General features: G+C 40.2%; 1 protein-coding gene across 1 annotated transcript in view; it reads left to right on the top strand.

Moving 5' to 3' along the window:
* The first annotated feature begins 398 nt into the window (after window positions 1-398).
* tgfbr3 (transforming growth factor beta receptor 3) overlaps window positions 399-23241 on the top strand; it is a 69938-nt gene continuing 47095 nt past the window's right edge. The window contains exons 1-3 of the mRNA XM_022759223.1: window positions 399-595; window positions 5679-5859; window positions 22163-22350. Of these exons, the coding sequence (XP_022614944.1) occupies window positions 5799-5859; window positions 22163-22350 (249 nt within the window). The 5' untranslated portion in view covers window positions 399-595; window positions 5679-5798. The remainder of the gene's footprint in view (window positions 596-5678; window positions 5860-22162; window positions 22351-23241) is intronic.

The following is a 23241-nucleotide window of genomic DNA, read 5'->3' as shown; positions in this document are numbered from 1 at the left end:
GCTATGATTAGTAACAAGACCCTAACTAACTTAGCCAGACATTTCAATAATCTGGCATCCTGGATCCCCATATAGATAGGGACCACTCCATGGACCCTCATGTGATAAGGCTGGCTTGTAGTAACCTGATACAATACTAATAAGAATTGCACACCTGGCTGCGCTGTTAATGGTGACTGAGCGCTGACGCATTTCAATTCCAAGATTTGAACTAAAATCTATAAGAAAAGCCAAGTGCGTCAAGGAGCTCCTGACCCTGCAGCAGGGACCCCACTTTGGGAAGCTCTGCAACGGTCCCATCTCTCGCGCGGCTCAGCCTCCTTCCTCGAAGCCCCGCCCCTAGATGAAGCTCTTAGTAAGAGGGGAGATAGATAGTAGTGAACTGTTAAAAACTTTGAGAGAGGGGCTGTTTATCTACACTTTGGTGAACTGTCACGTCAGCTTCGTCCACAACTGTTTCTTTTCTTTTCTCTCTCCTCCAAAACAACGGAATGGTGTGAATGTGCAGCCGAGAGGACGACTCTGATATCCGCATCTACCAGAGCGCCTTCAAACTTCTACCAAGTTTACTCACATTTTCGGGAGACTCTGCATGGTAAGTACGCTCGTTTTCAAAGGCTAACGCTGTGAAAAGTCGCCAGTTATCTTGCTTCTGGAAGAGTATTGCTTATCAAATGACTGTCATTCTCCTAAACAAACCTGTGAATTGAGAAAAAAAAAAAATCTTTTCCAGCTAGCTAGTGTTTACTTAACCGCCCATAAATCCAGCTCAACATCTGTCTGTTGAGCCGTTGACATGCAGCTATCTTTCCTTTCCTTGAAGCTACGAGCTGTTAGCTAACGGTTGCTCGTGTTGAGGCCATGTTTTAACAGAAAACAAATGAGAGTTAAACGTGACACACAGGTAAACAGAGAGTGCTTCCAGCTAACAGAGGTAACTCCTTCAGCAGCATGATTCCGTGTGTACGCTGTCCCCTCTCAGTTAACGGGCAGTACAGACGCTCCTGTGGGATGAAACGTGACTGACAGTGGAGGCACAACTGCAGTATTTTACGTTTAAACTTATTAAGTTTACAGGAATTGTTTTATTTGCACATGGCAATAGGAGCTGCCTGAAATTAAACTGGTGGGTTGTTGTGTATTGTGAATGTTAGTCAGTGATGCTGTGACAGGATGAGGTTGTAATAGTTGTGGAATCAGCAGAGTGTAGATAAATGTGATTAATTAGCACAGCTATCAGACAGATTATTGATCTGCATTAATTAGATTGGTCCTGTATCTTACATGGAATCTGCACTTGTTTGTATTCATAGCATTTTACCAGCATTGATTGAAAGTTTGATTAACTCTGAATGGCCTGTCCAGGGATGTCTATGATGAAACATTTGACTGATTTGATCAATTGAGGGCTGCAGTTATTTTTACTATTACTTGATCTGACAATTATTTGTGGATTAATTGTTTAGTCTATGAAGTATCAAAAAACTAAATTTGAAACACCCATCGTAGTTTCTCAGAGCCCAAAGTAACGTCTTAAAATGTGTTATTTTGTCCCAGCAACTGTCCACATGCCGGAGATGTTCAATTTACAATGATACAAAACAGAGAATAGCAGTAAATCCTCACATTTGAAAAACCAGAACCAGTGAATGATGGTCATTTTTGCCTAATACATGACTGACAAGATTAAACAGTTATCAAAATAGTTACAGATTATGATTTTGTCAAATAACTAAATTAGTCATGTAATCGATTTAGCTCTAATTTAAGAAATTGGATATCAATACTAAAACTTGCCTGTTACAACATGGTATTTGATGGACTTAACAGGATCTGAAGTGTCAAAAATGCAGCACTATGACTAATACAAACTGGTTTCACCATTTGTTTTATGGTTAATCCTAATTATACAGTATGCAGGGAACTCAGATTGCAAATGTGCACACCATGCACAGCTGTCAGGGTCTGAACTCAGAGTGGGATGTTTGCAGCGTATCAGCCCTGAAGGTGTTGCTGTGTGCTGAATTGTGTGTGGTCAGGGTCTGTAGCTCTGTGAGAAATACGGCTGTGAGAAAAGACTTGTAATCAGTCATTCAGAGCTGCACTTTTGTGATGGAAGGGGTGAGAAGTTTGGTGGTTTGCCAGTAAGAGCCGGTACGCATTCACACAGAAAGAGGCCCAGTTCATCTGACCCGTGAACATCTAGATGACTTACTGTATGAAGCACACTAGTGTCAGATTAATAAGTCTTTACATCTTACTCATGCACCACATGATGCTGTTTGTAATACAGTCACTGCCTCAGCCTTTTGTGCTGCTGCTCTCTTCACTTATGGCTTTGTGATTATGGAAACATAGTATATGCCCTCTGGATATCACAACACTTAACTGCATTGTATGCATATATGATGACACAGATACAAGCCAGGCCTTTAACACTGAAGTGACCACAAGAATGTAGCTTGGTTTCAGTAATGTGCAGGACTTTCAGTCTGGGGGTCTACATGCTCTGATGTACTTTCCAGATCTTCTTTGGGTGAATAGTTGTTCGGCTTAGACGGTCAGGGTTGAAGAGAAGTCACATGAGGTGATTTGAGTTGTTGCTGCAACAAAACCAGGACCATGGCATGGGGCTTTTTGTGTAAAACCACTACACTCATCCCAAAACAAGTTTGAAAAGTCTCTGGGTAAATCTTTGAATATAATAAGTAAGTGTTTCCTTTTAGCTCCTTAAATCTTTGACCTTAATCTGAACAGCCTCATATGCATCAGAAGAATTAGATGCTGTTTTGTTTCACTCCTGAAAGTCACCTTCCTTTGCACTGGTCTGGGTATTGCAGCACAGTTTACCTTTGATTAGTCAGTGAGGAGATGAATGTCAAAGAGGGCCATATATCAAACAGAGGGCACTGGCTCTCCTTCAGTAGCTGAAAGTGTAATATTTGTCATGATCCTCCAAAATGACTTCCCAGCCCCAGCAGCTGCCACTCAGTGAAAGGCCCTTTTGTCCTGTGCAAGCTGCTTGCACTGCAGAGCAATGCACCTTAGTGCTTTGTGCATCACTTCCCATACACACTCTGCATGAGTCAGAAAGGTGCACATCTGTTTCTTCCACATGGTTCTTTACTAGTCACCCAGCCTTTAAACTGTGAACATATGCAGTTCCTGTCACAGCACCTTCAACACATGGGTCTGACATTAGAGTTACAGTTACAGTTTTTGTTGTCATAAAGTATCAGATATCACTCAGAGAAGCAGTTTGCATAACTTTGTCTGTGAACCGCATCTTTCTGAAAAATGTTTTGCTTGTGGCTGCAGAACGTGCCTGATAACCATCCAGAATTGGAGGAAAAAACACACAGTTTGAAATGATTGAAATGAATGAGATAAATTGGTGCCAGTTTAATCTTTCAATAATCCACTTTTAAACCTTGATTCAACATTTGAAAAACAAAGGTCCTGATGATCAGAAAGGAGAAGCTCTTGCATTGTTTTGGAATCTACAGGCCATAAATGTACAGTTAGTTTTAATGCAGAGTGTCAGAATAACTATTGTATGTGTTCCTAATCTGCTTTGCTGCTCCAAAGTTGTGAAACTCCTCAACTTCTCGTGTCTGATCCTCACGACTCACTGCTTTGATGCAATTGCAATGATATTTTTCTATCTGATGTCTTTCCTCTTTGTTGTAAAGCTTTTTGAAGTGTGGTAACCAAGAAAATGAAATGAATATATTGCTTTTATTTTAGGTTAATAGCGACTTTAATCATTTTACCTACTGGCATATCTTCTTTGTAAAGGTTCAGGATACATTTCTAATGGTCGTGTCTAAAATTAATGACCTTCAAATCCAACCCATCTAATCAAAATTATGTCTGTATAGAGTAGTACATAAATGGCAAAAATCAACATAATTGTTATTAGAGCTAGAATGATACATTGGCGCACAAATATATAAAGTGATATTGGCTTATTGCAGATAAATTTTATTGATGTATTGGTTGGGCTGTAATACCTGGATTTCTCTGATGTATGGCTGCCAAATCATGAAAAACTTAATAGAAAAATGTGGAAAAAAATTACCAATGCAAAACAATGAATTCTGATCAGAACAACAGTCATTTAATTCTATATACCTGCATATGAACTCTTGGGATAATGCAATACATTTCCTGTTTCTACAGTTATAATGAACTAAAATTTGAATACTGGTCACTGTATATAAACTGTCATGTTAGTGCAGCTGTTGTGTATGGGAAAAAGCCTCTGGGTGGGTTTTTCCGTGTGGCAGCAGGTGACTGATATCTGGGGGCCGGTGTTGCTAGGAGACATGCTGACAACTTCCGTGGTGTACCACTAACTGGAGCATGTGATAACCATATATAGCCTATGAATGTTGATACAAGACATTTTTTCCCTTTTTTCAGCATGGTACATATTGTTGGTTAGAGACATTTAAGACATCTTTCCAACATGCAGCATTTGGGAGGACTTGTCGTGCTGTTCAGTTTGTCTTTCACTCGGGAAGTGGAAGGTAGTTAGCCTAGCTGGTTAGAATAAGCACTGCTTCTCACAAGATGTTACTTTTTGTTCATGCCCTTTCACCCCCTACTCAGTATATTTGTTGCACATAATAGAAAAGAGGGGGTCTAGCTAGCGTTAGCAATCTCTCCTTCTTGGGTGCAGATGTGGAGATGGTAAATGACTTACAAAGCTAACAGCAACAGGCCTGTATCCTCGAATCACAGATCGGACATAGCGATGGCTACCAACATCAGTCCTCATCTGGTTGACTGCCTGTGATATAACAAACAGTGGCCACCCCCACACAGATATTGCACAAGTCAAACATTCACGGAGAATGTAGGGGGAGACTTCAGTTTGACTCCAGATTAGAATCACTCGCACTTTATATTTTGCATGTTCAACTTATTAGTTCACACTTAGGTGAAAATGAAAAGTTCTCGTCTTAAAGAGAGGGTTTCTTACCTGATTTTATGCAATCTTAACATTTCCTTTTAAAATATGTTTTATTTATTAAATGCAACCTTAATGTCATCTAAATGTTTTATTTGTAATGTATTTCCATTCCTCTGTAACTGTGCACTTTGAATTGTCTTGTGTCTGAATGATGCTATATAAATAAACTTGCCTTGTCTATTATTTTTTGTTGGTTAAGATGAACTCTGTAGAGTGTAAAAATGTGGGACATGCGTACTGTATAATAGTACATGATTTTTTATTTTTTTTGCTGTCATGGCAGTCAATGTTTGTGGTTAGATTACTAAAATTAAAGCTTCAGGTGAGGTCATGCTGATTAGCTTGGTGGTACTAAGCTGCTTACTCAAGACCCCACTGGAGCATCCAGTGTTTCCTGATGCTCTCAGTTAAAGTGTGTTAATAACCTGTGGCATGTTCCTGAGTGTTTCACACCCAGAAAGTCAGTCAGCCATCCCACACTCTCACCAGCCGTGGGCACGGGAAAGGTGTGTGTGCCACGAAGCATAAATGACCCCCAATTAACCCTCCCGGATTAATCCCCTGTTCTCCAAACTGCTCATTCTCATCGCATCATGCACACTGCGTATATTAAGCAGAGCCCAGTCCCCTGCTGTTTGGCCATGCTCAAATACAACATACTTCTTCTGGTTGACTTTCTGTACTTTTGTTCACTTTGCAGCTGGAGCTTGAAGCTGACTTCCTGTAGGCCGCTTCACAGAGAGGGAAATCCTTGTGGAAAGCAGGAGAAAGGCCTGTTCACCTACCTTCCTCACACTGGAAGCTGCAGGATAATAACAAAATGGCTAGAAGATCCCCCATTCCCGTGTTACTTCTTGCAATATGTTGCCTGGCATCTGCAGGTAAGTTTCTCTTACTCCCCATGTGTATCTGAAAATATTTCAGTTCTCAGATATGCATGATGTTGTTTGAATTTAATTGTCATTGTTTTGAGCCAAAATTGTATCCATTCAAATTACACTGACTATCCACTAAGGCTTGCCGTGCTGTGCCCATACTCTGGGATTTTCCACTCTTTCTCCCAGCATGCCTTTCTAGACAGTGCTTGTCAGAATCGTGAGTAAGGGGGATTTACCTTTTAAGAAAGTGCTGACAAGTTCAATCTCAGAACACAAAGACTCAGTAGGCCTACATGTATCTGTCAGATTGATTGGAATGAGACTCAAATACAGCCAAACACCCAGTAATTTACAGCCGTTAGACTTGAAAAATAGAGAGAGAGAGGGAGAGAGAGAGAGAGAGAGAGAGAATAACCAAGAAAACAGCTACAGAGGTGAATGCAGGAAATGTCTGGGCACTATCAATGTATCATATCAATTCACTTAAGGCTCTGAATGATGTCACATACTGCCTCAAACTACCCTACGAACCTTATCTCACTGATGAGAAATACAATGCTGTATCTCTCACTCAGGAGAAGATGAATGTTGTTCATGACCTTTTATAGTCCAGTAATTTTTGTCGGTGTGAGCAACAGTTTCCTACAGTGCTGAGACTTATATCTGTGACACCTTACCACTTACTTTACTTTGTCACAGTCACCTCTGTGGTCTTTAGATTGCCCCCATTGTGTCAGGCTGCGGGATGCAATGACTGGCTAATTTAACTGTGCTAAGGTTTAAGACCAGAGGAGATCGTGCTTTTGATGTTAGGGCACCTAAGCTCTGGAGCTCAGACTCACCAAATCACTATCTTCTTTTCACTTCTTAAATCTAATTTTCATTGCTTAACCTTTAGATAATTTGAATGTTTTTGTGTGACATCTTTTTATGGTTTATAAGCTGCACATTTCAGATATCAGTCTAATGGTCTGTAAAAGCATCATGTAACTTTTTTGTTGTTGTGTGTAAAGCACTTTGTGACATTGGTTTTGAAAGGTGCTTTGAAAACAAACTTGATTATTCTTATTTTTATTATTGTTATAAGACATGGGAAAATCTACTCATGTAAATAGAACATTCTCATAGAAAATGCATATCAGATATGTTGATAATACCATTTGGACTTGTAGGCCTCTGCCACTTACAGAAGATGTGGCTAAGAGTCCGCAGCGTGAGGCTGTACGTAGGTACACTGGTGCTTTGAGATCAATGCCAACACCAGCATGCTAAAATGCCCATAATTTTATCAGGTAATGTTGATCATCAGCATCTTAAGCATGTAAGCATGCTAACATTTGCTCATTAGCACTAAACACAAAGTACAGCTGAGGCTGATGCGAATAGAGGACTAGAGGAAAAGTCAGGGGATCAAAAACGTTATTACAGTGCATCCTTAGGTGGACAGGAATGTTGGCACTGAATGTTGGAGTTCATGTCAGATTTTTACCTTCAACCATGAACCTACTTGGAAATGTCAGGGGACCACCAAAGTCATTAGATTACATCCCCTTGGAACCACAAATGTCAGTATGAAATTACTGCTGGTCAATTTACTGACGTAGAGAAATTTCACTTGATACAGTGACTGTGACCTGCCTCTGGCCCCAGAAAGGTTAACGGACCAACAAGCGGTCAAGTCCTTAGGATTTCTCTTCCAGACTTAAATGTAATAGTCTCACAAGTTCTATGTTTGTCATTGTCATGGTCATAGAAATGTATGATTTCGGCTTCATTTCATGTGTCTGTTAAACTGCCAATGGTGTAAAAAGAGGGTCGCACCATGGCAACCACTCTGTCTTAGCACTTGTTGAATATAATATGGGAAAAATATGGGAAAGTCTACGACAATGGCACAGTCAATAAAAATAATTATTTTATGTCATTTCTATTTTCCTTATTGCAGAAAAAAACCCATAGATTTTCTGTTGCTGGTGAGAATTGGGTTTGTGGTCATATCTGTACTGACTAGAAGTGAGTGGAGTCTGAAGTTGTGGAGTTGGCCACTAGCTGTATTTAGAGGAACTGTCACTGCTGTAACATCTACATTGGTTTCAAAATCCAACAGTGGTTTTTGTTGCTTGGTAACTTGACCAAAATGTTAAATTTGCTGACCTAAGCCTGACACTCAGCCCCACGGTTTGATGACAGACATGTCAAGTTGGCTAGAATATGGCACGACCCGCTCAGAGAATCTATTGTACATTCCTCTTCTATTTTTCACATTGTTATATGTTTTGTTTATAGAGACTGGTTTTACAACGTACGACTTTGGATTTGAACCCACTCCAGCTTTAATCTGCAACATCCCGTATTGTTTTTCTGTGGTAGCCCAGGAATGATTACCCAGTAGGAGGCGTGCTACATAACTAGCGCAGCAAAAAAAGTGTGGTTCGTGTTTTTCATGCTTTCAGTCTGATTGCCGCCATAGGTTATTATTTCAAAAGTTCTTCTCCATTCTCTGGAGGTTTGAACCGCACTCTAGAGAGCTGCATTTTACTCAAACAATAGCAGTGTAGTCAGTATGTGCTGTGGGTAGAGCAAACATAATTTCTTCCACAATGCCAGGATCTCCAACACAATGAAGTCACGTATGAAGTTTTCCTCTAAATTCTTCCTCATACGGCACAAGGCATTGTTGTACTGTGTCACAAGGGACAGATATTTACAGTTGGACAACCAAATGCCCTTTCCTCCAAAGTGCACTGGCAGCCAGTGATTTATAGACAAATCTTCAGATTCTCTGAGTTATCCAAACACTTCATTTTTGAGCAGGTAAAATGCAGGTCAATCAACACATTTTGATTCAAATTTCAAGGCCACAAGACCTCCACCTGCTTTTATACAAATGAAGTTATTTTCCAACTGTCAATTGTAAGCTTATCATTTTTTTATCCACCACCTTTCAGCCTATCTTCCATCTCTCTTCTTATTCTGTCTGCTTCTATCATCTCACAGCATCTGTGTAAACAGTCACATCTGCCCTCTAAACTTGTCAGGACAGCTCTTACGTAATGTTTAGATTAGTCTGCAATGAGTCTTCTCTCAGCGTAATGCAACCCAGGATCTGGGCCTCCCATAACTCTTAAAAGTCAGGCTGAGAGCACCTTGACGTCAATATTTCAAGTCTCTGCTCTGCTGCTTCACTCTACTTTTCGGTGTTTATAACTTTTTTTTCTCCATATTCTTACTACCATTTTGTGGTTGTGTCTCCCCAACTTGCCAAAATAGTTATTTAATGAAGGATATATTGTGGAGCTTCGGGCTGACTTTGGGTTTTGCAGTGAAATAGAGTCTTGTAGGAGCCCTGCCAGATATTAATTTGAGGCACTTGCCAGAAACAGCTCCGGCAGGATGCTGGTTATCCTGGAGGCACAACGCCGGGCATCGCTCGCTGAAAAACACACCAGTATTATTGAGTGCAGAAGTACTTTCACCTCCTCTTATAGCCTTTCCTGATTTTACGTATGGGGCAGCTTGATGAATGACGAAGCAATCAGAGTGAATCTGTCTTCAGCTATTCATTGTAGAAGTTTTTAGTCTATACACTGGGATTGTGAAACATAACAATAACTGGAAAAAGGAATTCAATTGTGCACAGTCCATATGTTTAACTTAAGGATTTTTAAATGAATGTCTTTACAGTAAAGTAAACTTTCTCTCTGTCTGCATTTTTGTATACTCTTGGCAGACAAGAGTCACTATGATGCCAAAAGTGGTTGTGATGTTTTTTCCCCCCACAGTTGAGCAAAAGGTTCGTCTCTATATCCAAAATGTGTTCTTAGGGCCAGCAAGAGGGGGGCTGCCAAAATGCATTGTGCAACCACTGTAATCTGAGAGGTGGGATAGCCAGGGGGAGGAGAGAGGCCGGCGCAGGCGTGGGTCGTCTGGTCCAAATCGACACACTCCACACACGTACAGTTTGCCAAACCAACAGAGTCCCTTCCAGCATGCTAAACCAGATGTTGCCCTGTGATTCATGAGAGGAGCTGGAGCAGCGCAGCACAGAGGCAGTGTGCTGCTAGGCAGAGTGGTTGGGATGTTTACATAGCAACGGGAGTCCTGAGTGTGTCTAATTACAGGTCTTCTCTCCCCCATGGTGAGGCCTTTATCTTAACAGCGCTGTCAAGGAGGAGGCAGCCATTCTGTCCGTTTACATCTCTTGCTCATTAAACCCAGGTCACCCTAGTATTACCCACTTTAATTAAAAGCAGTGTATAAATTGAATTGTGGAGTATTTACATACCGATTTAAGTGAATCTTACTCACTTGCTTTGATTCTCTCTCTTGCACACACACTTAGTCAAGCGGGAGCACTTGAACTGCAGCAGACAGATCTTGTATCTCATATTTTCATCCAGGTTCGTCATTTCTTGTCAGTCTCCCATTAAGAGGAACGCTTACGCAAATCGGCAGGAGTAAACCGAATCCAGCCCCCTTTCCTCTCTATCTCTCCATAGTTCCAGTAAGCAGGCGTATAAATAATTTAGTTCAGAGCCAGTAATGAGAGACAGCTGGGGTGATTGTGCGTTTTCCATTGTGTTTCACAGCCCGGTAAAGAAAAAAAAAAAAAAGAAGCCACTGGAGCTGGGGAGAGTTAGAGTAAGTGTGACTTCATTGAAGAAAGAGAGAATAATAATGAAAAACTGGACTCTGTCTCTTCACTTAACCTTTGGAGGCAGAAAGAAAAAATATGTAGTGCTATCATGTTGTAAAGGTCACGATGTGGAGTAGTTTATATTTCTCAACCATGACCAGTGTGAGTTTATGGGAAATTTAGTTGCCTAATCACTTTGCAAAGGTGCCAACTTTTGAGTGCATGACTCTTTATCTCCAAAAAAAACATGGGATGCTAGGTGAAGGTTTCCAGGTGGTGTCTTTCATCAGACCAGCCCCTCTTGGGGCCTCACCTTCCCCAGTCTATTTCCACCAGATGAGTCCTGCTGAAAGACCATGTCCTAATTTTGGAAAGGTCCTTTGGAAAACAGGAGTGTCTGTCCAAAAAATGACAGCGGGCCCTTCTCTGAGCCTGATATTTGCCTCAGATCACAAACACACACTCTTGGAAATATTCTTCTTTTCCACTTGTTTTTCAAAATTTGATTTCAGAAATGTAATAGAGACAGGAGTTGCTTGGTTGCTGTAGAAATAAAATACCAATTAGATTATTTGGTATACCACTTTTAAAGCAGGTTGACAAAAAACAATAACAACACTTCTTTTGGTCTTTGTACTTTTTAAGTTATATTTTATAAATTCTCTTCATAGTTTATTTGTTGTCTGGTAACTGTTCACCTAACCTTTTGTTCATCGCACTTTCAGTTTAACTGTCCAGTTAAGAGGCCCTGCCAGCATTCTTTCAACATATTAATACACAACGCAGAAAGGCATTTGACAAGTCTTTCTTCTTCTTTGCCCTGTCTTTCCTGAAGACGAGAGAAGCCCAGTGGAATGTAGCCCCTTCCAGCTTGTTTGAAAACGCTGCCTGTCGTGCCCTTTCCCACCTTTCTGACTCCTTCACACAGGGCTCACACACTGGCACAAAGGCCCAGCATTGTGTCACTCTTTGCTTTCTGTTGATGGCAACCTGCTGCTTGTGAAAGGCCCCTGTTATCGTTTCTGAGTGATGATGTTTCTGTAGAATATCACAGGAGCAAAGACATCTTTTTGGGCTGCTATTTGATTGGTGTCAAAGAAAGAATGTGCTTGGTATTATTGATTTTAACAAAATCCTTTTCTCGTACTAAAATTATTATATGATATGCTTCAAGGTTCAACTTTGTTCAGCAGCTGTCATTTAGCGTTAGACTCAACAACTGCAGTGCTCTGTGCTGGCTAGCTAGTTACTTTTTTTAAACATTAAAAAATGATACATAGTGGTGCCTATTCTTTCACAGAACCTCCTTTGGCCAAGCAGACAGTGTGCAGAGAGCATAATTAACCATAGAAAAACCAAGAGTTTCTTTTTTGTTGTTTGACCAACTCACAGAATTAACATGAATTAGCTACAGCTGGTAGCTGGCTACAGCTTAAAGGTGCTATATGCAAGTGCTTGCTATTGCTCCGTAGACAATATTAGCATTAACAGCTGTAAACCTAGCAGTCTAGAAACCAATGTTAAATCTTGTTTTGCTTCTATTCCTATCACTTATTTTCTTTTACTGAAGTTAGCATGCTAACCAGCTAGCCCCAGCACGTCCCGTCTTGTAATACTATTTTGCAAATAGTGAGTCAGCGTAGCGTCCGATATGCCCTCAGTTCAGCATACTATAGGACATATTCTAACCTCTTGTTTTGTAAACACAACAATGGCTCAAGCTCTTGGCAAGTGACCATTATCACCACCACCATCACCTGATCCCGGCAAGAAACTATGTCCAGCAGCAGAGAAAACTTACATATAACCCATTTAATAGTTCAATACTATACATTGAGGAGATCTCGCAAAGCAGATGATCCAACACAAATGAAATGAGGCTGATATCAAGTGGGACAAGACAAATGACCCCAAGGCACCCTTCCCTGCCTCCCCTACTGAGTCTGAATCTTTGTGAATGTAGATTAGTTGGTTGCTCCCAAACACCCACAAAGCTGCTGTCAAAAACTTTTTTGCAGGCATCTGTGATTGATGAGTGATATACCCTTGAAGCAGCAGGAGAGACGTTGCCCTGTTTACTTAGGAGAGGCAGTTCTGCTCGGGTACTATAAGTACTATGTACTGCAATGTGCTGGATGAGCTGATGGCTGATGCACTCCACTTTATGATATCTCACCAAAGTCATGTCTGGTGGACAGCTTACACAACCACTGTATAATATGCCACTACACTGTTGGCGCCACTGCAGCATTTTATACTCTTTCTGTCATTACCAATCAAGCCTTCACTTGTTCTGGCCCCAGTCAGAATGTGACAATAATTCATCGCTCCCCCATAAACATTTACATTTTTAACTAGTTGACTACATCTGCAGTGTTAAGTCTATCTTCTTAACTATATTGGTTTATATTGTTTTACTGATACTGGACCAGTTTGTGCAAATGGTTGTTGGTTTCATCCATTTGCTACTTTTAGATACATGAACAGCCAGTTCTTGTTTGCTGACTGTGCTGACAACATTTTTGTTCTTTGATAATATAGGTCCAGACAGCATATGTCAGCACCCATCAGTAAAGACATACATTGGTAGCCCAGCCAGTAAAGTCTTTATTCATATGCACACATTCTCGGTCTCTCCCAGCTGTCTCACTTTACATTGTGGCTCCTGTGTTCCTGTGGGAATAAGCCTTGTCATCCATCTCTTCAAAGCCCTCTGATTTACTGTATGTCTGCATTTAGAGGTAGAGAGGAATGTACCCACTTCCATCTTGCCCGTGGGTTCACTTGCTACTCGTAATTGGTCGTGTATGTTTTTCAACCAATGCTGATGGTTAACCAACAGGTGCTCCCTCCATCTGTCAGGGCTGATGAATAAAAACCAGACTCACTGTCTGTAACAGAAAAGTGTTTTACCCACATTTTTTATTGCACAGAATACATGAACTACTGTATCTTTATCAAACAAAGCTGTTTAATATAAAGTCTTTTACAAGCGAACCTACTGCCATGACATTTGAAACCACAGGTAACTTTATAGTTTCAGTTTACTAAAATCTCTCGAAACAGTTTGCTCTTACTGTCCAGATACCAAAATCCAGACAAGATCAGCTAATTTTTGAGCTAAGCTAAGGTTTTTTGCCCAGGGTTTTGCCTCTCAGGCAACAAAATACCTTTCCTATCTTCATGGTGGGAGAGACTAAGAGGAAGACTACAGACACTACACAGGGTTGAAAAAAATTACTTAAAACTCAGTATGTTTATTGGGTAAAAAAAGAAAACCCAGACTTTTCCTTTTAGCTATGGGTGTAGATTCTTCGTCTTGTTTTTGTTATGCTGTCATTATAATGGAAAGTATTCATAATTAATGATTTACTAGATTGATATGCATATAAATGCAGGAAAAGTCATTTACTTTTTTCCTTTACTGTGCCCAAACCTACGCCTTAGCAAATGAGAGATGCATTTTTCCTTGAACTCTGTTTTCCTTTGTGTTCAGTGCCTTCACTGTTGCTGAAGCTTTTACATCCACATGAATGTAATTTATTGTCTGAACACCTGTTAACATACTTAGACTTTGCCTGCATAACCATACTTCTGTTTGCGCCACATCTCCCACCATAATAGAATATAATCTATTGAAACTTCTGTCTTTTAACAGTTTTTTCAATTGTATGCCAGCTGACAAGATTATGGTTGATGAATCTACCACTGAAGAGTGTTTGGGTGATTGAGTTACAGACAGGTTTGTGGGATATCTTCAGATTTCACACTCTGATGGGGGAGTTTACGACTTCCCTAATGGTGTTCGGGCTCACTCCTGCCCTCCTCCCTTCATCCCATTCCAACTTCCTCCTCTTATGCCTCCAATTTTACAGTCCAGAGATAAAGCCTTTTCATAGGCAGGCCAATGAAGTGAACTTGCACTACCCTTATGAAAGGCTTTGCTCACTTCCTGTAGTAGTGGCTCAAGGTTCAGGGGTGAGTGGGCTGCGCTAATGTCAACACTGCAGTGCTAGTGATTCTTCAGTCCAAAGCCCCTTAGGAAAACAAAAGCGGGCAGAATATTACGTTCCCTAAACTGGTTTGCGTGGTTCATGGTTCATGGGAATCATGCCCTCCAGTTAAAAGACCACAGGATTCATTTAATCCTGTGCTTCATATGGGAACTGGGATATCTTAGATAGCGAGCAGATATTGGAAACAAAGAGGCCCTTCTGAGCTACTTTGTATATATTGTAATTAAATTGGCCTTATTGTATCTTTGCATTATTGGAGAAGTGCATTCAAAATGCATTATGGTTCATTATTGTCTTCCTCTGCTCCATTGGTTTTTTCATATAGGGAATTATGGAATTGGTTTTATGAGGCAAAGTTATATTCACTGCTTTGACTTTCTTATGCATCTGAAGAAACTCAATCAGCCTGCTTGCTGAAGGATACTGGGAACTCGACATGTGAGGATGTGTATGCACACACAGGGGGAAGGTTCTGTTTGTTTATCTTCGGAAATGGCTTTGTGGGAATATCAGATTTGTCCCTAACTGGCACACAGACTGACATCACTTCCTGTACCCAAATCTTGGCTCAGTGCCACAGTGTGGAAAGCAACAAAGTGCATTCTCTGGAAACAGAGGCACTTATCTCTAGTAAGATATGAGAGGACTGTATTGATAAATGAACCTAGCAACGAGGGTCCAACTTTTCTACTCTTTCAAACTGAAATTTAAAGATAAACACACAGTCCACTTTCCAATTTTAGGACCTGAATAAAGTAGGTTCAACGTTGGAGTTTGACCAGAACTTGACAGAAGCTTTGATGATACAGTATAAAAGAGAATTTTGTCTAGATATGAAATGATTAATCAATTGGTCAACCAAAAGAAGTTCTTGCCTTTTAATAGTGGTCTTGGTTTTAATTGATATTAAACTGAATATTTTTAAATTCTGGACTATTGTTCAGACAAAACAAGACATTAGAAGACGTCAACTTGGGCTTTAAGAAATTGTATTTGGCATTTTCCAATACTTTCTACAACATTTCATAGGCCAAACAAAAGAGTTGCAACCGCAATATCTGATACTGACAAAGTATATCTTTCAGTTCAGTTTTTTTTCCTACTAACTTCTATAAATTTTTGTTCCATCCATTTTGTTGGTGGAGTAATCACAGATACTGACCTTTGATAATATGACATCAGCCCACATGATAGTGAAGTATTCACTTCAGAATGTGCTCATATTGATATATTCAGTGGAAGTACAAACACAGACTTCAGACCATTACAAACTGATTACAACATTGTTTCTGTTATGGATGTAGACACTTTCATTTTTTCTTAAATCCTTTTTGAGCCCCAAATAGTTGTAATTCTCTCATTTCCCTGATATTTTTGCAATTATTTTTTAGTACAAGCCTGGTTTTGATTCTTAAGACAGATCGTTTTCAAGAACTGCAAGACAACCAGGCGTCTGCATAATGTCAGTTTACATAGTGATTGGTTTTTTCCCTTTTGAAGTCTGAGAGGTGTGAAAAAGAAAGCAGGACTTTTGATCACCTTCATTTTATTACACGTTTTAATAGTCCGCAATGACAATCTGTTGGACTTAAAAGCATGTCTGAAAGAGATATTAGTGCTTAAATCACAAAGGAGGTTACAATGCAAAAGTAGCCTGCCAAAGACTAAAAAGTGGTCTATTTATGCAGTCTCTCCCTCTTTAATTTTGATTTACTATTTTTACTTCCTGACCTACCTCTAACAATATCGCAGCCAAAGCCTAAATACATTTTAGGCAGTGAATAATAATAACAGAAAATAATTAATATCCTTTTACAGAAAATAAATTCCTCTTGCATGTGGTCTTGTAATACCATATCCAGTGTGTCTGCTAGAAACAGTGTGTGTATGTGTATGTCTGGTGTTAATCCCTCAAAAAGGCATAATTGAAGCAATAAACATTGAACTGGGGGTGGGTAGGAGAAAAAGAAAAAGGGTAAGGTGCACGTCAGTCACTGGTATTAACCTTTCATGTTCATATCCTTTTCTCATTGTGTAGATTGAGCCACATTATGGGGAACCCTGGATATGGTCCCAGCTAAACAATCCTACACATGTCTGTCAAGCTTGTAATAAGTTCTTCCCTGGTACATGCCCCATCCCGCCACCAAGTTTGGTGCAAATCGGTTCAGTACTTTTTGTGCAGTCCTGCTGACGAACAAACAAACAGACAGGTGAAAACATAACGTAAGAAAGCGCCACTGTTTAGTCAATAAAATAAGCCAAATTATAACTTAAAGTGCTGTGAATGTTTAAAATCATTTCAGCTTCTTAAAGCGATTTGAACTGTCTCCAATGCTCCCACTTTGATTTCAACTACTTTTACCACCTACATGTGAACTGACATTTCATCTGCTTTCATCTCTTACTCTTTAACTGACATTTCTTCTGCTTTCAGCACAGTACTGGTCAACTTACAGTTCTGCTTCTCCTATTCTTTACTAAGAATGAAAGAATAAGACTCTCTCACTTACACTTTGTGATTTCAACTCCTTTCAGTGCTTGATTTTCAACAGAGAATTCAACTGATACTCCAACTTTATTCTGTGCTTCTATAAAACTCAACTTCTTTAAGCGCTTCAGTGTATTTTGACTGCCACCCCCACTTGAGTTTTCTTTAATATATCAAATGTTTTAACTGGAAATATTAATCAGCAGGCACACAATTTTCCTCAGAAAATGTAGCTCTTTCTAGTTTACAGTGTTCCCGTTAAGACACCCGCACCAATCTGCTATGTGTTGCTAAAGTCTAGCATCTGATTTCCATCTGTTTGGCACAATAAACCAAAATGTGGTATTATTATAGGATCTTTTATTAGTGTGTCTGTTGCAGTGACAGGATTCAATACTTACTTCTTTTTTTTTTTATCGGGTACTGAATATTGTGTATATTGATTATTTTAATACCCATATGTTTAAACTATATGTGCCATTATCATGGTAACCTGTAAGTTGAAGAGTATGAGGCACAAGTGGCTTGGGCAAAAATCATTTTCACTTTCTCCTACATCTAGAGACTGAAAGTAGCAATGAAAGTTTGAATAAGATCTATATCTGAATAAATCTGTTATTTTTTCCACCTAGTAACTTCTTCTCACTTTCACAAGTGAAACCACAGCACGCTCTTTCTATTATACTGTATGTGGTTTTTCACACGTGTGACGTTTGTCGTATTTGTCAGTTCTGATGCCTGTGACTTTTAAAGTTAGCGAAATGCAACCTGTCTTCTGACTGCAGTGAAGACAGTCATCTCTTTGTCTTTACAAGAGTACATTTCATGTTTAAGGTGGTGATGGTGGCCACGTAGAGATGTCCCCAGCTGACGTGCAGGATCGTGGATAGTTGCTGATAATCTTTGGATAGACCCTGTTGGCTAAATAAATTCTGAACCACTTCTGATCCTTTGTTTGTTTGCTCCATGTCTGGCAGTTGTCAAAATGCCCCCTTTGAGCCCTGTTACAACACACGAATATCTCCTGCACAGTGTTTTGTTTGCGTGTGAAACACAGAGCACAGCAAGCTGTTGGAGGGTCAGTGGGTGGTACCCAGTCTAGTTCAGTTTGTGGTGTATTTCTTTTCTGTCACTTTCAGATCTTTCCCTTGTTTAAACAGTGTCAGAAATCCAAGCATGCAAAGCTAAAAGAGCAGATGTGAAGGTGTGAGAGAAGTGTGCTGAATCTCCATGAGGCATTTTCTGAGACTCTACATTGACAAAAGTTAAAATGTCCATAACATTGCAAATATTACAATACATAAACAGATCCTTGTAGAGCTTGAGCTATTACTTTTGAAATCCTATTTTAAACATATCATCCAGTGGTTAACATTTCAAATGATTTCAGTTATTTGAAATAGTGAATGTGACTTGACCTCACAGCTGGGCAGGACGGAAGGATTAGAGTGATGATGAGATGTTGATGTTGAGTCTGTTCAGTCAGTTCGGACGCTGGACTTGTTGTCCATGTTAGCATTTGATCTGATTTAACCTGACACAGACACTTCTGTGACAACTAGACTTCCATGAATGTTAACAAAATGAATTCTCAGGATTTTAAGTTAAGAAATGCAGGGTCAGTTTGTCATGGTTGGCAGGATTGAGATGGATGTACAGCACCTTGAAGGTACAGGATCATTCATCTTTATACAGTACAGTACCTCAGATATCATGGGTCCGATTTTGCCAGATCCTGTTGAAATGAAGCATCTAACCACTTTATTCCATTATTTTCAAAATTATGCTAAGTCCCAAAAGTATGCTACAATTACCCTGCATTTGGTAATAGATTGTTTTCCTGTAATTTACTGTGGTTTGGAGATATTAATTTGTATCTTACAATACAGTTGTATAGTCAGTTTACTGGTAATTTGGTACTGTGGTACCAAAATAGTGTGGTAATCTACAAGGTGCAAAAGGGAAGGACACACCTGTTTTTGTATGTGTTATTGAAGGGTAGAGTGTTACACTCTCCGCTGCCATCTTTTATGCAGCGTTCTCTTATTGCATCTCTCTAAGGATGTTAACCAAAGTTTAGAGGTTACTGTCCTGGCTGGAACACCAGATTTACCATAAGATTTCGGCGTATATGTCGGGTTAAGGAGGTATTTGTGGTATCGTCTGCAGAGTGTCTGGTAGACTCAGGCTGGACTTGTTTTTCTGGCAGAGTGAACAACAGTTTCTCTCATTCCTCTGCTGTGGGCGTTTGGCCTGGCCAGCTAAAAGGCACTAGCAGCAGCTGGACAGGACATACACTGTACTCCATCGATGACCGAGGAAACAGAAAAGGTGGCTGGAGAGGAGGGGGGAGACAGAAGCGGGGGAGAGAGGCAGACAGACAAGGTGACAGAAGACACAAAGCTGTGGCAGGGAGAACAGATGCAAGCCTTATTTCCGCCATAATTTTTTTTCTGTCCTTTTAGGTTGTAGGCTAATGGCAATGACATATGTGATGGGATTAGAACTCAGCTGGCTTCAACTGAATGAGTGGTGAAAGCGTTTGTCCGTTGTTATGTATGACTTTGAAGGTTTTTCCATACACGCACTATAGATTATCATAGTAAGACTACATCCATATAGCTGTGAATGGTTTGTGTGAAGCTTTTATCAACCAAATCTAATAAACATAATTGGTTCATTTGAAAATATTAATCAGTTGAATATTATCCGAAATGATTATTAGGGCAAACATGTCAATACCATTTCTGAACAGCCACTTTTGGAGGCGGGGTGAAAAGCCAGCCGTGATATACTGGCACCTGAAACCCCGACTAGTTGCCCCTAGACGCTGCAGTGTAGCACTGAACACTAAACAGATAAAGTTAGCAGCTAGCTGTTGAACATAGTTGAGCATTTAACAGCTAAAGAGCTAAATATTTCCTTGCAAGAGTTGGTGAAGACTAAACTAGAGCTAATAGGAGAGTGGATATTGGACTTATATTCATCAGGTGACATGACTCTAAATTAATGCTAATGTTGCTCTGTATCCTCTGGATGTGTAAATAATTGTTCAACTCTCAAGTTTGCTCAACTTTAAAGATAATATAACAGGGATGGGTTTACATCTTAATTTCTGCTTCCTCCAAGTTGCCAAAAAAATATCAGATTTTGGCTAAAAATGTAAGTGTCCGGAGGTGCAAGAGAAATAGCCTTAGTATCATGACAATTAGAAGGCCCTTTTTCCTCTGCTGGTCAAGAATGTGCTCAGTGATAGTCCATGGCATCTATTTTGTATTTGGTTATATTTCTTGCTCTGGAACAAAGTACTGGAAACTAATATTACCTTTCACAGGCTTGGCAAAAACAAGACCATGACGCTCTGAATGCCCTACTTCTCTGTCTATGTGGTACCTTTTCCTCCTTTATTTCTCCCATTTCTGTTGGATTTGTAAGCACGTAAAAAATCAGATCATTGCCCAACAAGTATCGTAATCTTTTGGCAGTCTCCCAGAAAGAACTTCGTTTTTCTTTGTTTGTCTGGCAGTTGTTTGTTATTCTCCATGTGTGAGGGGAAAAAGTGAGTTGGAGTGCCCTCAGACCTGTTTGTGGGAGTGAGGCATGATGACATGGTTAGAGAGGGAATAGGCTTCGGTCCTTTGGGAGGAAAGGGGGGGGGGGTTAGGCGGGGGCTGGAATACTGATGCACCACAGGTTTTTGCCATTAAGCTCTGTGCTTTTATCACTATAGCAAGACCTTGCCATATTTTAATATATGTTTGTTCCCAATAAGAGGTTCAAAGTTAATCTCTATAGACTTGGAGTGGATTCACAGGCAGCACAAAGTTCAGGTTGAGACATATGTCAAGGGCTCATATTTGTCTCAAGAGACAAATATGGTAACAGTAAAGCATCTGTGTTTTTCTCACAACAAGGAGAGGGGAGCTATGCCATGATCTCTGGCATTATGTTGATCTAACATAGGCTTATTGGACATTACAGAAAGTGAAAACAATAGCAATGTGTTCTGAGCACAAAAAAAAAAAAGAAAAAGATTTTCCCCCTAGCTGTACCCCTTCGCTGAGGCACTGTGTTTTTGAGTCAGCTGGGGAGAATTTAACATTGTTATCTAGCTGTCTTTCACTTCGTCTTTAATTATTTCCAGATGTTCCATCTGATTGCTATTGGCAACCTTTGCGTCTTTAGCGCCATGTGTTTGAAATATGAGCGGAGCCTTGGTTGGCACAAGGGTGTGGGGGTAAAATACACGGTCAGACATTCTCATCGTATACATGACTTTCTAAAGGAAAAGAGATGTTTGTTGCCTCACTCAAAACTCAGCGCTGTGTGGGTTTTTTTTTTTGCCACCCTGACTTCATGTGAGATGGGTGTATCTGTGATTAACATCCTGGATTTGTTTATGTGGTTCATACGGACGTTAAATGCAAATAAAGTTTATACACAGGAAGATCACAGTCTGTGGTGAAGCTGTTAACCACCTGAAAGCTTGTGGCTGAAGAATCAAGACATTCTGTATCATGCAAGAGCTAATGTGGATCTTAAGTGCAATCCTCTTCATATTAGTGAATCTGTGTTTAAGTCAAGTCAATCACTGAACTGTTCATTGCAGCTTACTGTGGAGAAGACACAACACAGATAGAGACCCAACAGATTGGGCTTCAGTGCCTTTGCACCGTGCTGTTCTGCTTGATTGACGGAGCTCAGTCACTGTTTTTTTTTTTTTGTTTTTTTTTTTTTTGTAGTTGTGACTGCTGTGATGAAATGAGAGCACAGAGAGAGAGAGTAAAAGAAAGCAGTCTATAGATGTTCAGAGAAAAAACTACTGTACATTATAGGGGACTGAGAAAAACAGCATTTACGTACATTGATGTAAAATTTGTTGGCAGACGTTGCTTTTCAGAGTGAGTATTTACTGTGCTGTACACATCAAAAAATATATCAAAATATTCAAGCCAGCCCACCACCAACACCAACACCATGCATCAATAACAATGACTTTTTCTCTTGAGTATATCATTATGACCACGGGACATCACTGTACACTAGATGAAAGTGCATACAAGCTTCACATAAATAAGTCGACATCATGTGAGACAGGGCATTTGAATCCCGCACGTGCTGTTGCCTTTAGTACTCACATTATTCTCTTGTTCATCACTGCAGGGCCTTTGTTTCGCAGCCCATGTGAGCTGCTGCCGGTGGGGATGGGACACCCGGTGCAGGCCTCGTTGAAAAGCTTCACCGCCCTATCAGGCTGTGCAAGCAGGGGCACCGCCAGCCTCCCTCAGGAGGTCCACATCATCAACCTGAGAGGACATGCTCCAGAGGGACCAGACAACACCCCGGCAGAAGTGAGTCATCTCTAGTAAAAGACACTAAACTTGTGTTATATTTGCTACTGCCATAATTAACTCTTCAGTTAAGATCTGAGCTTTCGAGCCAAAATAGAACAGGAGAGAAGCATTTGAATATTCTCTAGATGCATATTTACTCTCATTATTCATTCATTCATCTGGTGACTTTATTGTTCAATCCGATAAAGAGTGCAAGATTTGCTGCACTTGAACTCTCCGCTGCCTTTGTTTGCTCTGTTTCATCAATCAGTGACTCTTGATAATGGGCAGCCATTACCAAGAGTCCAACAATCCTTTTTCCCTCTTGCTTAGAAGAAGCATCTTGGCCAGAGGAGTAAAGGCCTCACACAGAGAATTTCATTAACCCGTCCACACGAGTACTGTAGTTGGTGAGCTACCAGCTAACATACTAGCAAGCCGAGAAAAATGCTAATGTTAGCAGTAGTCAGTCACAATAGATGTCCGAGCTTCACTGGAACTGACACGTTTTTTTTCCCTTGAAAGTGTACACCGTTTCAGTCGACAAAGAAAGAAGGAAAAAAGCTCTGTGAGCTAGCAAGTTTATTAATTGCTGGTTAGCAAATTCAGTAAATTTAAACAGTAAGTTCAAACAGTTTACTCAATAGAAACAGTGTATCCCACTCTATGTTTGTAATATGTTTGTAATAATATCCTGTCTGCAAATCATTCCTCTGCTGTGGAGTAGTTTATAAAAGGAGGTTAAATAAGAGTGGAAGGTGCTACACAGCTAATAAGCAACAATAGCGTCCTCCATTTTGGACCCTATGGCTATGCGTTACCCTCAGCCTCACCATCAGTACAGCTTCCTATTAGTCAAAGGCACAATACTTTGTGTCAAAGTTCCCCAATGATGAACTGGACCCTGTG

Source organism: Seriola dumerili, unplaced genomic scaffold, assembly GCF_002260705.1.
Source record: "Seriola dumerili isolate Sdu_G_001 unplaced genomic scaffold, Sdu_1.0 BDQW01000321.1, whole genome shotgun sequence".
Classification (NCBI taxonomy): domain Eukaryota; kingdom Metazoa; phylum Chordata; class Actinopteri; order Carangiformes; family Carangidae; genus Seriola; species Seriola dumerili.
Note: the sequence above shows the minus strand (reverse complement) of the source record. Positions and strands in the feature narration are given on the sequence as shown.